Source organism: Balaenoptera ricei, chromosome 6 (genome assembly GCF_028023285.1).
Source record: "Balaenoptera ricei isolate mBalRic1 chromosome 6, mBalRic1.hap2, whole genome shotgun sequence".
In the NCBI taxonomy this organism is placed as follows: domain Eukaryota; kingdom Metazoa; phylum Chordata; class Mammalia; order Artiodactyla; family Balaenopteridae; genus Balaenoptera; species Balaenoptera ricei.
In genome coordinates, this window is record NC_082644.1 from 39,966,685 (window position 1) to 39,980,832 (window position 14,148).

A 14,148-nucleotide genomic window follows, 5' to 3' on the forward strand; every position below is an offset into this window, starting at 1 on the left:
GGTGATGAGGAATTCTTACAAGATAGGCAAGTTTCATTCCAGGACTTCATCTGAGCCTCACAGAACGAATCAGTAGGAAGAGGGAAGAAAAAAAGGGTGAAGGAGGCCTCAGGAATACCAGTTTGACTGACTCCATAGATGGATTGCTGTAGGAATTCTACCTACAAAACTGTGCTGTGTGGAATGGGAGTGAGGAGGGAGGTGCAGATTCTATAATTCTGAAAATACAGGGAAGAGAATCCAGAAACAAGATAAGGATGTGGGAAGGGAAAGGGGAAGAGTTTAAGTAGACCTGCAAAGAGGAAAACAGAAATCGCTCACAGATTAAAGGGACTCTGGATAAACACATATTATGTAGGGGCACAAAGGACATCAGGAAAGCAAAAGGAAAATGGAGAGGGGTGTACCCATGCCTGCACCCCAGATACCCACCATCTAAACTGATGATGTAATGAAATAGCTTTAGAGACTATATGAACATTCAGAGGAACAACAGAGAGGTAGAGTTATCTTCTTTGAAAGTTTCTACAACACAGGATTAATTCTCTTCTGAAATGCTCAGATTGTGGTTTTGTGCTTCTCCCCGAGGATGTGGTTAACTGGTATAACTTCCTCCCTCCTCTCAAGGTGATACCCAGTGTGTGGCTCTTTGAGCTCTTCCAAGCCTCCAAAGAAACATTGATTTCTGGCATGTAATCAATGCCTGCCTTGTAAGGCATTTGAGCCATTCATTCAGAACACAACAGAAAAGCTAAATCTAAGTTGGTCTTCTTTCTCCTGAAATCACAGGTTTCGTCCTCTCACTTGTTAACTGCTTCAGTTATGTCTGCACCTGCGGCATTGGCTATTTCTAAACTTTTTTGGCCTGAGACAGAAACACCTAAAATAACCCTCAAGAAAGCCATGAAAATGGAAAATGGGTAAGTGGGACACGTTCACCTAGTTATTAGTTATTGACTATACAAGCAGGAGTTTGGCAGAAGGGGAGGTTTTCTCCAGTCCAGATTCAAAGTACAGCAAGAATTTGATTATCAGAGAACACAGTGAATTAAAGTGAATTTAATTTCCCATGACTATGTAGACTTCACCCAAAATATCTTGTTTCAGTACTCGAGGAGATCTTTTCTAAATATCAATACCTAAATGTCAATACATTTCCTTGACTGTTCAGTGTAGATATTTCATTTAATTAATTTTTTTAGACTGAAGTAGAGTTGATTTTCAATATTATATTAGTTTTAGGTGAAGAGATATTTAATTTTAAATATAGCATAGGGTTCATTGGGCCACAATTTAAGACTGTTAGAAAGCCATAGGATCACCGTTTCTGGAAGTTTCTTATATAATAGGGACGATAAGTGTGATATCAGTATTCCTTTTTATTAAAAATTATTTATTTATTTATTAAAATATTTCTTTCTTTGTTTATTTGGCTGCATTAAGTCTTAGTTGCGGTGCGAGAGCTCTTCGTTACAGCAGGCGGGCTTCTCTCTAGTTGTGGTGTGTGGGGTCAGTAGTTGAGGCACACGGGCTCTCTAGTTGTGGCACACAGTCTCTCTAGTTGTGATGCGTGGGCTCTAGAGCCTGCACGCTTAGTTGTCCCACGGCATGTGGGATCTTAGTTCCCCGACCAGAGATCGAACCCACGTCCCCTACATTGGAAGGCGGATTCTTAATCATTGGACCACCAGGGAAGTCCCGATATAGGTATTTCTAACCCCTCTTAGGTTCATTTACTTTTTGCCCTGTTCAAAAGAAAGAGAAGAGGGTGGAAAAAACTAAGGGATATAGGGTATTCAAAAGTATGTCATTAATTAACAGAATTCATCAACCAATATGTTTCTGAGATTCATCCCTTGTTTGTATGTAGAGAGAGTCATAACCATGAGTGAAAAAGCAAGTTGCCAAAGAACATATATGTAATATGTGGATTTCACTTATATAGTTAGCAAGTATGTAAACTGACACAATGTACTATGTAGGGATAAAGAAAATTGAAAAGAAAGGGAATCATAAGCAAATTCTAGTGGGCTAAGTACCTCTGAGATTAGAGAGAAGAAGACGAGATGAAGTAGGGGGTGCTCAAAGCTGATGTGACTCTCCATTTCTTAAATGAGGTGGTGGATACACAGGCCTTCCTTGAATTGCTAGTTCTTTTACTGTGAATATTTTATAAATATTCTCTGGAAGCTACTTTTAATTAAGTATCATTGTTAAAACCTGTAATATTTTTATCCCAATTTTTTATTATAAACGCCTCCAAATTAAAAGAGTAGTATAACATTTAGACACTCATATGCCCATCACCTACACGCAACAATTATAAATCCCATCATGATTTCACAGAATTCAGGTGAGTATTTCAGCCAGGACATGGGTCTGAGAGTTTGTCTCTCCATTTGAATGCACTCTGATTATGCCATTTCTACACCTGTGATGTCCATCCACTGATAATCCCTTCGTAATTCTGGAATTGCTATTTTTTGATAAAGTGATTCAAAGAATCTCCTAGAAGCCGCAACACAGGGAGCATCCTCATCCATTTCCCTGGTGGCAAACATCGCTGTGAATTTGATTGCCTTCCTGGCCCTGTTGTCTTTTGTGAATTCAGCCCTGTCCTGGTTTGGAAACATGTTTGACTACCCACAACTGAGTTTCGAGGTATGATTCTATCATGTTTTTCCTCCTTTTTGTTTCCGCCAATCTTTGTTTAAAAATAAAATAGGTTTGTGAACAGCCTTTCCTAACGTGTATAGTGCACTCTTATACAATGTACAAACTTATCATGAATCCCCCTATTGCCACCCCCCTTTTGCTGTCTCCTATCACCCTCCTTACCCCAACACAGAACCATTCTGTCCTGACCCCGTTCCCCAAAATCCAGGTTACTTCAAATGACCCAGTTTCATCCTTGACTCCTAATGGATATAGACAGGCTAGAGAATGCACAGGGATCTCTGTGCCTAAAGGACACACAGAGGGGGCGGGAACAATCTGGTCATGAGGGTCAGGCCGAAGAACCAGAAGCAAATCACTACTCTAATAAAGTATCCATTTTTGGTTTTTGTAGGTAATATGCTCCTACATCTTCATGCCCTTTGCCTTCATGATGGGAGTGGACTGGCAAGACAGCTTTATGGTTGCCAAACTCATAGGTTATAAGACATTCTTCAATGAATTTGTGGCTTATGAGAAACTCTCAAAATTGATCCATTTAAGGCAAGAGGGTGGACCCAAATTTGTGGATGGTGTGCAGCAATATATGTCGGTGAGTAAATTTTTTCCCCCAATATACTTCTTCGTCACACACATACATTCATCAAATAGCTGCTGGTGCCTCTGTGTGTCAGGCACCATGCCAGGCATCTGGGGTACATCAGAAGGAAACAGGCCAAAAATCTCTGACATCATAATGTACATAGTGACTCATAATTGTCAGTTGTGTTGAGTTAATCACAGTGTCTGTGTGCACGCACGTGCACGCGCGCGTGTGTGTGTGTGTGTGTACAGAAAGAAACGCAGCTAATCCTTACCACTGTGATCATTTACCTTTGAGCACTATCAATACAAACCCAGAGTCATATGAGCTGGGATTGGACTCAATCAACAGATATTTATGGAATGTCTTCTGTGAGCACTGTGCTATGTACGGAGGCCACGGTGTTGAATGAGTGATAAGGCCTCTGCTCTCATGGGGCTCATAGTCTAATGACCATGAAGGACTCTTCCTTCCTATTTAAGAAGTTTTTTGAACTCTGAGAAACTGCCTAAGTGCCGCAAAGCACCTGGACATCCGAAAGAAACAGTGAGACACAGTAACTACTCTCCAAGTGAATGAGGGAAGAGAAAAAGCTCAGGACCTTTCAGACAACCACCTTATAATTATGTCAGGATTTCGGGTCCATAGCCTGCAAGGAGATGCGCATGTCTGCTTGGCCTTGAATGGGATGAGGGAACTTGGAAGAGGCCATTATTTAAGCCATATTTGCAGCTGAGTCTCTAACTTCTACTTTCCAGAAGAACAGAATTGTCACACGTCAAAACTCTTAGGGAAATGGTGAACATTTCCGACCACCACCATGACTCATTAAAACAATCCATTTGGAATTAATGTCCTGGGCAGATATTTGGCTTTAAAAGGAACGGGGAGGGAAAGCATGCTGCCCAAGGTTCTAACTGAGACTGCCCGCCTCTGACCACCACCACCATCTCACCCAGCCTCCCAAACACCAAACATGCAAATTTTCCTCCCACATGTCACACAAATATCACAGCAAACTCCAGGAGAGTACTGATTTGTATTTTATGGTCAGCGGCATTTTGACCCACACATCTGATATGAACAAGAGCTCTAGGACAGTAGGTCTCCTGCGTCTCAAATGTTCATTCTTCAACTGACCACGCAATGGAGCTTGGCCAGATGTCCTTATTGTTTGGATGCCACCACAAACTAGCTTGCTTCCCTGCCAAAAGTAAAGAATAGGCTAAATTAAGTGAAATGTTTTCCATCCCCAACTGGCAGTTGCCTGGAGAACATAGTTTTGCTAAAAGGAAGCTCGCAGTTCTGGTTGTGCTAAGCAGGTTTGTGAACAGGTTATTAAGAGGACAGAAATAGAACAGTAGAGCTGATTTAGGTTGGGAGTGAGCCCAACCAGAGGCAGACCCACAGAAGATATTTGGAGATATGAGCTCAATGGCTTCCGCTATTGTTGAGTCACAAAGGGGAAAACATTTTGTTTTTCCCAATTTGTTATTTCCAGTCAACCAAATGGGGATGAGTTCCTACAATTTCTGTTCACCAACCAACAAGTGGTGGGAGTGTCCCACCATCTACTGGAAAAAGTACCACGTGACTAAAACATTTAATCTGGGTCCATGAGGCAAAAACCCAGTGTAATCCATTGCATTATGCCCGCTGACGACCTCCATCTAAGCGGTCAGAATGTGTAGGTACAGATGGCCAACAGGCACATGGAAAGATGCTCAACATCACTAATTATTAGAGAAACGCAAATCAAAACTACAAGGTACCACCTCACACCAGTCAGAATGGCCATCATTAAAAAGTCTACAAATAATAAATGCTGGAGAAGGTGTGTAGAAAAGGTAACCCTCCTACACTCTTGGTGGGAATGTACTTTAGTGCAGCCACTATGGAAAACAGTATGGAGGTTCCTCAAAAAACTAAAAATAGAGTTTCCACATGATCCAGCAATCCCACTCCTGGGCATATATCTGGACAAAACTATAATATGAAAAGATACATGCACCCCAGTGTTCATAGCAGCACTACGTACAATAGCCAAGACATGGATACAACCTAAATATCCATCAACAGATGAATGGATAAAGAAGATATGGTCTGTATACATAATGGAATACTACTCAGCCATAAAAAAGAATGAAATGATGCCATTTGCAGTGACATGGGTGGACCTAGATATTATCATACTAAGTGAAGTAAGTCAGAAAGAGAAAGACAAATACCATATGATATCACTTATATCTAAGTGGAATCTAAAATATGACACAGATGAACTTATTTACGAAACAGAAACAGACTCACAGACATAGAAAACAAACTTATGGTTACCAACGGGGAAAGGAGGAGGGGGAAGGGATAAATCAGGAGTTTGGAATTAGCAGATACAAACTACTATATATAAAATTGATAAACAACAAGGTCCTACTGTATAGCACAGGGAACTATATTTAATACCCTGTAATAAACCATAATGGAAAAGAATATATATATATATGTGTATATATATATATATATATATATATATATATATATATATATATATATAAAACTGAATCACTTTGCTGTACAGCAGAAACTAACACAATGTTGTAAATCAACTATACTTCAATTAAAAGAATAAGAGAAAGGCGTATGTAGCATGTTGTCCCCAGAATGAGCTCTTTATCACTCCATCCTTTTCATCATTTTCTCCTTCTTCAAGATAATACTTTGCATGTTTGTTTACACATAAAACATACCATGGTACAGAATTCAAAAGGTACAAGAGGTATGGAAGGAAAAGGAAGTCATCCTCCCTATTTCTCTGCCATTCACCTCCTCTCCCCGTTCCACGTTATGCTCACTGTTGTCGGTGTTGCTCTTTGCTCTTGGTAACATATCTTGGAGGCCATACCATATCAATGCCTGTGACACAGTATGAGCACATCATAACTTATTTTAACCAGTCCCTTGTTGATGAACACTGTTACCAATTTTTTGCTATTAGAAGTAATGCTACAATGACTGTACTTGTGGCACCTTTGCTCCTGTGCAAGGAGAGCTGGAAGATGTATTATGGATGGATTAGATTCCACTTAGATATAAGTGATATCATATGGTATTTGTCTTTCCATCACATAATCCTGCACATTTATGGGCAAGGGCAAAGTGGAATCATCCCAGCCTCCTTTTCCTCTTATCATAAAACCCTACATGGCCACATTTGTGTATCCCTTTCCCACAGATCCCCAGAAGGAGAAAGAGGAATCTCAAGCACTTTATGCCATCTCCCTCCTCACGGTCTCTTAATAAGCTTGCCTATTTTTGAAACCAACTGAACTAAATGAAAAGCACTAGACAGAGCAGGGGACAAAGATGATGAGCTTTTCCAGAAACAGTGGACTGCTCAAATACTTGGAATATTTTTTTCCTGCCCACTGTATGCACGCTGATTGAGAATATCAACAAAGGAGTTCTCAGAAATTATGAAAGAAAAGAGGAGACTTATAATCAACAAAAAACTTACCATGAAAAAAAAAAAAAACTTAGGGCTTCCCTGGTGGCGCAGTGGTTGAGAATCTGCCTGCCAATGCAGGGGACATGGGTTCGAGCCCTGGTCTGGGAAGATCCCACATGCTGCGGAGCATCTAGGCCCGTGAGCCACTACTACTGAGCCTGCGCGTCTGGAGCCTGTGCTCCGCAACAAGAGAGGCTGCGACAGTGAGAGGCCCGCGCACCGCGATGAAGAGTGGCCCCCGCTTGCCACAACTAGAGAAAGCCCTCGCACAGAAACGAAGACCCAACACAGCCAAAAATAAATAAATAAATTAATTAAAAAGGGAAAAAACAAAAAACAATTACTAAAAAATATATATATATACTAAATATTAAAAAAAAAAAAAAAAAAAAACTTACCATGAGCACTTGAGTCTTGAATGTGAGCTTTTAAAAATCCAGTTAGTGAAAGAAAAAAGAAAAGGTTTGTTCTTTGAACCAAATCATAGATTTTTCTCAGGATTTTGGCAAAGAAAATTATTGCCTCGGTTGTGTGGGTGCCTTTGCCAGATTGGCTGTGCCTCTGGTGAACAACCGAGCCTATTGAATCTTCCAAGCCTCCCATAATCAGCCCCTCAACCTGAAGAAGATTGTCTGGCCTGAGCAGCACCTCTTGCCTATTGGAATAGAGAAGGAGGGTCATGCTCACGCTTCCAAGAATTCACCTGCCATCTTCTTACTGCCCTGTGAAAGGACTATTCTCTCTCCCACTACCTAACATTCCTATGGTCTGGTCAGAGCTGAGGAACAAAGAAAGGCAAGCACACACCACAGTCAGCTGAAGGGAGCCCCTCTGGTATCTGTGAGCTTCGTTTTTACTAAGATAATTCCTTTTCACTGAAGTATAATTTGCATACAAAAAAGGCCTATTTTTGGTGTACGTATGTTTTGATAAATCTGTCACCAGTGTAACCACGACCACAAACAATCAAGATATCACACATTTCCACTACACCTAGAAAACTTCCCTCATGGCCAGTTGTCAACACCACCCCATCCCACCCCAACCCAGTCCCAGGAAACCAGTGATCTTTCTCTTACTATAGATCACTTTTGCTTGTTCTAGAATTTCGTATAAATGGACTCACTTAGGATTCATGTTGTTGCATGTATTCGTTTTTTCCTTTCTACTGCAGAGTAGTATTCTTTTTTAATGCATATCCACACTTTATTTATCCATTCGCCAACTGAACGGCATTTGAGTTGTTTCCAGCTTGGGGCTATTGTGAATAAAGCTGTTATAAATATTCACGTACAGTCTTCTTGAAGACACGTTTTTATTTCTCCTGGGAACATTCCTAGGAGTGGCATTACTGGGTCGTACAGGCTGTTATGTTAATTTGATAAGAAACTGCCAAGTATGTTTGTATTTTACAAACAGGCTGTGTCAGTTTACATTCCCACCAACAATGTACAAGAGTTCCAATTGCTCAACATCCTTGCCAACACTGGGTGTTGTCCATCTTTTTTAGCCATTTTAGTGGATGTGTAGTAAGCTCATTGTTTTAATTTAATTTGCATTTTCCTGGTGACTAATGATGTCAAACATCTTCTCATGTTCTTATTTTGGCCATTTGTGTATCTTTCATGATATCTCTTTATGTTTTTTATTGGGTGCTTGTCCTCTTAATGAGTTATAACTGTTCTTTATACATTCTGAATAAGTCCTTTGTCAAATAAATGTAATGTGAGTATTTTCTGGGACCAATTTTGTATTGTCAGCAGCTAGTACTGTGCCTGACACAATATAGCAAGTGGCCAGGTCATACTGAATATTAGAAGTTATCATCGAGCAGAAAATAGCATTTGTAGAGGCCAACACTACCAACTCCAAGAACTTCATGGAGAGTCTCTGAATCCACACAGCCCCTTTCCCTCCCTGAAAATTCAAGGGGAGGACTTCCCTGGTGGTGCAGTGGTTAAGAATCCGCCTGCCAATGCAGGGAACACGGGTTCAATCCCTGGTCCAGGAAGATCCCACATGCCACAGAACAACTAAGCCCGTGCGCCACAACTACTGAGCCTGCATGTCGCAACTACTGAAGCCCGTGCGCCTAGAGCCCATGCTCCACGACAAGAGAAACCACCACAATGAGAAGCCCACGCACCTCAACGAAGAGTAGCCCCCGCTTGCTACAACTAGAGAAAGCCCACAGGCAGCAACGAAGACCCCTCACAGCCAAAAAAAAAGAAAAATAAATTCAAGGGGAGATGGAAAAAAGAGACCAGGAAGCAACAGGTGTTTGACACCATACACTGTACATTTATTTGTCAATATTGATTCCATAGTCGGAATAGGAAGCCCAGTTAGGATATCAGATATACTCAGCTGGGTCACATCACGTATACATCTGTGTGTTTATGCTTATTCCTAGATTCGTGCTGAGACAATTGCCACTTATGCTCTCTGTGGCTTTGCCAATTTCGGTTCCCTAGGAATAGTGATCGGCGGACTCAGTAAGTGAAAAGAATATTCTCCAACAACAGATATGATATAAACATGCTTCCAATCTCCATGTTGCTCTGTAACATTATTTGTGTCTGAAAAAAAGAGCCCTGCAACAGCAGTAAGTTCTTTCGAGTCTATTTTTTACCCCTGCTCTGCAATGTAGTTTTCCCCATGTCTATTCAAGCTAATGTCGGGAAAAATTTGCTCAAATGTACAGGTGTTACTCCACTCAAAGATGACAAATAGATTACACTTTGTATGCCAATTCCAGTAGATTTATAATGACCAGCTGGAGAAGGATTCTGAGGGCCAGTGGAAATTCAATGGGAAAATGCCGTGATTAATTAATTCTATGCCACCATGGGCAAAGAAGGAGATGGTGACAGATGAGTTGCAGATATTTGGAATCCTTCCTTGAAACCCATTTGCCTTGTCATGCCCTCATGAACATACTGTGAGTTCTCCTACACCAGAGAAACTTCTCTGGACGTGGAGCTCATCACTGAGCTCTTGAATCTTGAATTCTCCAGCTCAGTTTAAAAAAAGAAAAGTCAACGGACCTGAGACTCCAGCCCCAGAACAATTCTCAAAGGCTGGGAATTTGGAATTCTAATCAACAGGCTCAACATTAATCTGCCATGCTTGCTCCCACATTTCCCAGCATCCATAGCTCCTTCCAGAAAGCGTGACATCGCCGCAGGAGCAATGAGAGCTCTGATTGCAGGGACCATCGCCTGCTTCATGACAGCCTGCATCGCAGGTACTGCATTGCGTCCTCTGTGTCCGGTCTCCCTGTGCTCAGAGGATGGCAGCTTTGGGGGGACGGTGCCTCTGCAGAGAGCTGAGAGGCGGAGCTGCCGTTAAGCAGATTGTGAGGTGAAATGTGTGGAGCATGGTGGAGAAGCCAAGAATAGAAGCAGAGTTCAGTGACTTCATTAATTAAATAAGCAGCACTCTGTTCCACTTCCAGGCGTACTTAGCAGCACTCCTGTGGACAGCTGTCATCACATTTTGGAGAATGCCTTCAACTCCAGCTTGGTTAGAAACACAACCGATGTAGTATCTTGTTGCCAGAGTCTATTGAACAGGTATTGTATTCTTGATGATAACTTCTTTATATCCATCATTAATCATAAAAATAGACCAAAAGACCCCAACCACTTATTTTTGTAACTTCATAACTCTTAATATAAGAACTTGTGTGGCGGTTCTAACCACCTTTCATCTTGACTAACTAAGACTAGAAACCATAGCACTAACCAGTGCTGCTCCAACATTTTAATATGCCCCCAGCTGTGTATTAGGTGCTTTGTATGAATTAGCTCACTTAAACCTTGCAGCCGCTGTATAAGTTAGGCACTACTGCTTTTTTAAGCGTTAGATAAAATCTGGGCTTGGGGAGGCAACGTCACTTACCCAAGCAAAATGAGTGCAAGCAAGATCAAGATAGAAAGACCCAAGAAAATTTGGGTCTTTCTGCCCATAGAGCCCATGCCCTAGTAGTTACTAGGTACTGCCTCCCTTTCAAGGGTATCAGGCAATGCAGGCTTCCCTGACAACATGATGATGGTGATGCTACAGTGGATGAGGGGCCATCAGTGACCCACGCCAGCCACCCCCACTCCGTACAGTCTCTATCTTCAAAAGCAGCATCACCACTCCATCTGCCCTTCTTAATGTGCACGTGTTTTTATAAGGATTGCTTCTATCCTTTATTCTTTTACTCTAGAGGAAATAAGGTGAGCCTTTCAGGCCAAACAGGATTTAAGAGGCAAAACTACTTCTCTGGTGCCTCTGTCCTTAACCCACCCTAACTGGAATGTGAGGCAGGATATCAGCTTCTCGCCCTATGCAATCTCTAATGTGTCATCTTCTGCTCATCTACTGTTTCTGTTTTCTAAGGCTCAACTAACTGTTTTATTCTACTTTTCACCAGCACTGTTGCCAACGGTCCCGGTGAGGTCATCCCAGCAGGAAACCATAGCCTGTATTCTTTGAAACACTGCTGCAATTTGTTGAGTCCACCAACACTAAACTGCAGTTGGATTCCTTTTTGAGTTCAGCCACTTCTCCAACAGAAAAAATGTGAAAAAGGTTTTGGAATACCTTGAGTAATTTATTTGTGATTTCATTTTTGTTCATGCACAAGAGTAATTTTTTTTAATCCATGTGTAAATAGTTGACTTGTGTTTGTGTGTGTGTGTGTGTGGTGATGGTGGTGATGATGAAGTAGGGACCTAAATGCCCAAAGGACTCTTTATCTCCAAAGTACAATATACTAGGATATTTCTAATTATTGATCATTTGTATCATATTTTTCTTGGAACTTACTGTGCCCTTTCAGTATTTAGACTTTATTTTAGAAAAAATATATTTACGTGTCTTTTCCCTCTGTTCTCTATGTTCTGGTGTCAGCCTTCATAAAAGCCTGTGGAATAGTGTGTCAGGCATGCCAATTATTCATATGCTGGTTCTCCTTTGTTTGCTATGGTTATTATTTTTCTTTCTCACTCTTTTTTCTCTTTGTAACTGTTTGCACTTTTCTATTCTATTTTATTCCTGAGAGTTAATTAAGTTTCTTCCTTTTCAAATTCAAAAATTAATATTCACTTCTAATAAAAGTGGCAATTTTACACTCACACACACACACACAATTTTTCCTCCACCCTGTTCACCCCAGCTCTCTTTCCAGTACCACACCCTGAGATTATTGTTAATGGTCTAGTACATGCATCTTTCTCTAAACACATAAAAATGCGGCAGAGTTGTTGTTTCTACACAAGTAGAATGAATCTATTTACATATCACCTTCATCTTCTTTTCACTTGGAGTGTGTGTGATTTTACATAAAAGAGATAATATACACTCTGGGGGAGGGAGGGAGTTAGAGGTTTTATTTTCTTTCTACTTGTTTCCTTCTTCCTCTCCCCTGCCCCATCACATCCAGGTAACCCAAGTTAAATAACCCGATGCATCATTTTCTGTACCTTTTTTATGTTCTGGTCATATTTTACAAACATATCCATCTATTGAGGATTGGAATGGTAGTTTTACAATACTGGTATTACTCACATTTTTATGTGGTTTACTTTTCTTCTATAACAATACACTGTAGGTATTCTAGTCCACTGGCAAACTTTAACTATTCTTTTCAAAGGCTTCATAATAGCCCATGACATATTACATATATGTATACTAGTCATTACTCTATGGACAAGCATTCACTTTGTTTTCAGTTTTTTGTTTTTGTTTTTGTTTGGTGTTTTTTGGTTTGGTTTGGTTTGGTTTTTTTGTTTTGTTTTGTTTTTGTTTGTTTGGCTACTTTGAACTGTGCTTGTCAGTTTATATATCAGTGCTTTCATTTTCTATAGCAGTGTTATCTGATCAAAATATAATGCAAGTTGCATATAATTTGACATTTTTTAGTAACCACATTGAAAAAGTAAAAAGAAACTGGTAAAATTAACTTTAACAATATATTATTATTTATTATTATTATTATTATTATATATTAGTAATACATTTTTTCAATGAGATATTTTATATTCTTTTTATTGTATTAAATCTTTAAAAAATCTAGTGTATATTTTATACTTAGAGCTTATCTTGAGAAACTAAATTTTCATTGGCAAGACAATCTGTAATTAGATCTCATAAAATTTACAATTGAAAAATAAATTTGCATACCCAGGTTGTTCCAGATAATACCTAAAAGTTTTCCAATAAATGAAATTAGTATCAGTTTTTAAGTTTTAGTTCCTCAGTTCCATATATGAAATAGCTCCATATTTCAAATATTCATGATTAACATAATGGACAATGAAATTTTATAGGATGATTTCCTACATGAATTGAAGTGTGTGTATATATTTGGTATTAATATATGTTGCCAGACTGCTTCTTAGAGAAATACGTTGTCTTAATTTTCATCTGCTTTGCAATATAAATTTTCTGATGTGTTTTATTCATCTACTTCCGTGAGTATGTGTGATATTTCCTTTTAAATACTATATGTTCAGATAAGTTGCACGCTGATTTCTTTTTTAATGTTGTTTCTTTTTTAATGTTTGAGGGACGGAGATATTATTCCTGAGCCATATTATGGGAAAGGATAGTAAGGGTAGGATCAGGCAAATCATCTGGTGAGCACTTGAGGCTCGTTGCCTCCAGAAACCTTATCAATCTCCTGTGAACATTGTGAGTGGCTCTGGGCTGGCTGGAAGTTTCCCTTTTCCCAGTGAAGCCAGTCGATGGAGGGTTTTGGTGGACAGTGATGTCTTCACTCTTCTTTGGCAGATGTAGAAGCTGGAGGGCTCTTTGTTCCTCACAGTTTATCCTTCACCCAGCCATAGTCTTCTAAGATGTCAAAGATGGAGTGTCTGTGTGTTTCCTGTGTGTTTCCTCGGTTGTCACCTGAGGTCACTTAGTGCTGACAGCATGTTGCTGTCAGTCTGTGAACCCTGACCTTGTTTCAAGCCAAGGCTGTGAAATCTACTTTGAAGAATTCTGCACTGTCTTGTCTGTCTATGAAATCCGAAGTCCCTAGCCGTCTTTCTGAGTCTATCTTTCACACTGACACAGTTTTCACTAATCTGAAAGCCCTTTTTTATTTTATTTTATTTTTTAAACATCTTTATTGCAGTATAATTGCTGTACAATGGTGTGTTAATTTCTGCTTTATAACAAAGTGAATCAGCTATACATATACATATATCCCCATATCCCCTCCCTCTTGCGTCTCCCTCCCACTCTCCCTATCCCACCCCTCTAGGTGGTCACAAAGCACCGAGCTGATCTCCCTGTGCTATGCAGCTGCTTCCCACTAGCTATCTATTTTACATTTGGTAGCATATATTAGTCCATGCCACTCTCTCACTTCGTCCCAGCTTACCCTTCCCCC

The 14,148-nt window shown here is 40.1% G+C and overlaps 1 protein-coding gene across 1 annotated transcript in view; it reads left to right on the forward strand.

Annotated features, from left to right (window-relative positions):
• Positions 1-11,305, forward strand: part of SLC28A3 (solute carrier family 28 member 3) — a 57,717-nt gene extending 46,412 nt beyond the window's left edge. The window contains exons 12-18 of the mRNA XM_059926319.1: positions 790-920; positions 2,493-2,661; positions 3,071-3,268; positions 9,175-9,256; positions 9,910-10,008; positions 10,219-10,336; positions 11,185-11,305. Coding sequence (XP_059782302.1) covers positions 790-920; positions 2,493-2,661; positions 3,071-3,268; positions 9,175-9,256; positions 9,910-10,008; positions 10,219-10,336; positions 11,185-11,305 — 918 coding nt within the window. The remainder of the gene's footprint in view (positions 1-789; positions 921-2,492; positions 2,662-3,070; positions 3,269-9,174; positions 9,257-9,909; positions 10,009-10,218; positions 10,337-11,184) is intronic.
• The last annotated feature ends 2,843 nt before the right edge of the window (positions 11,306-14,148 follow it).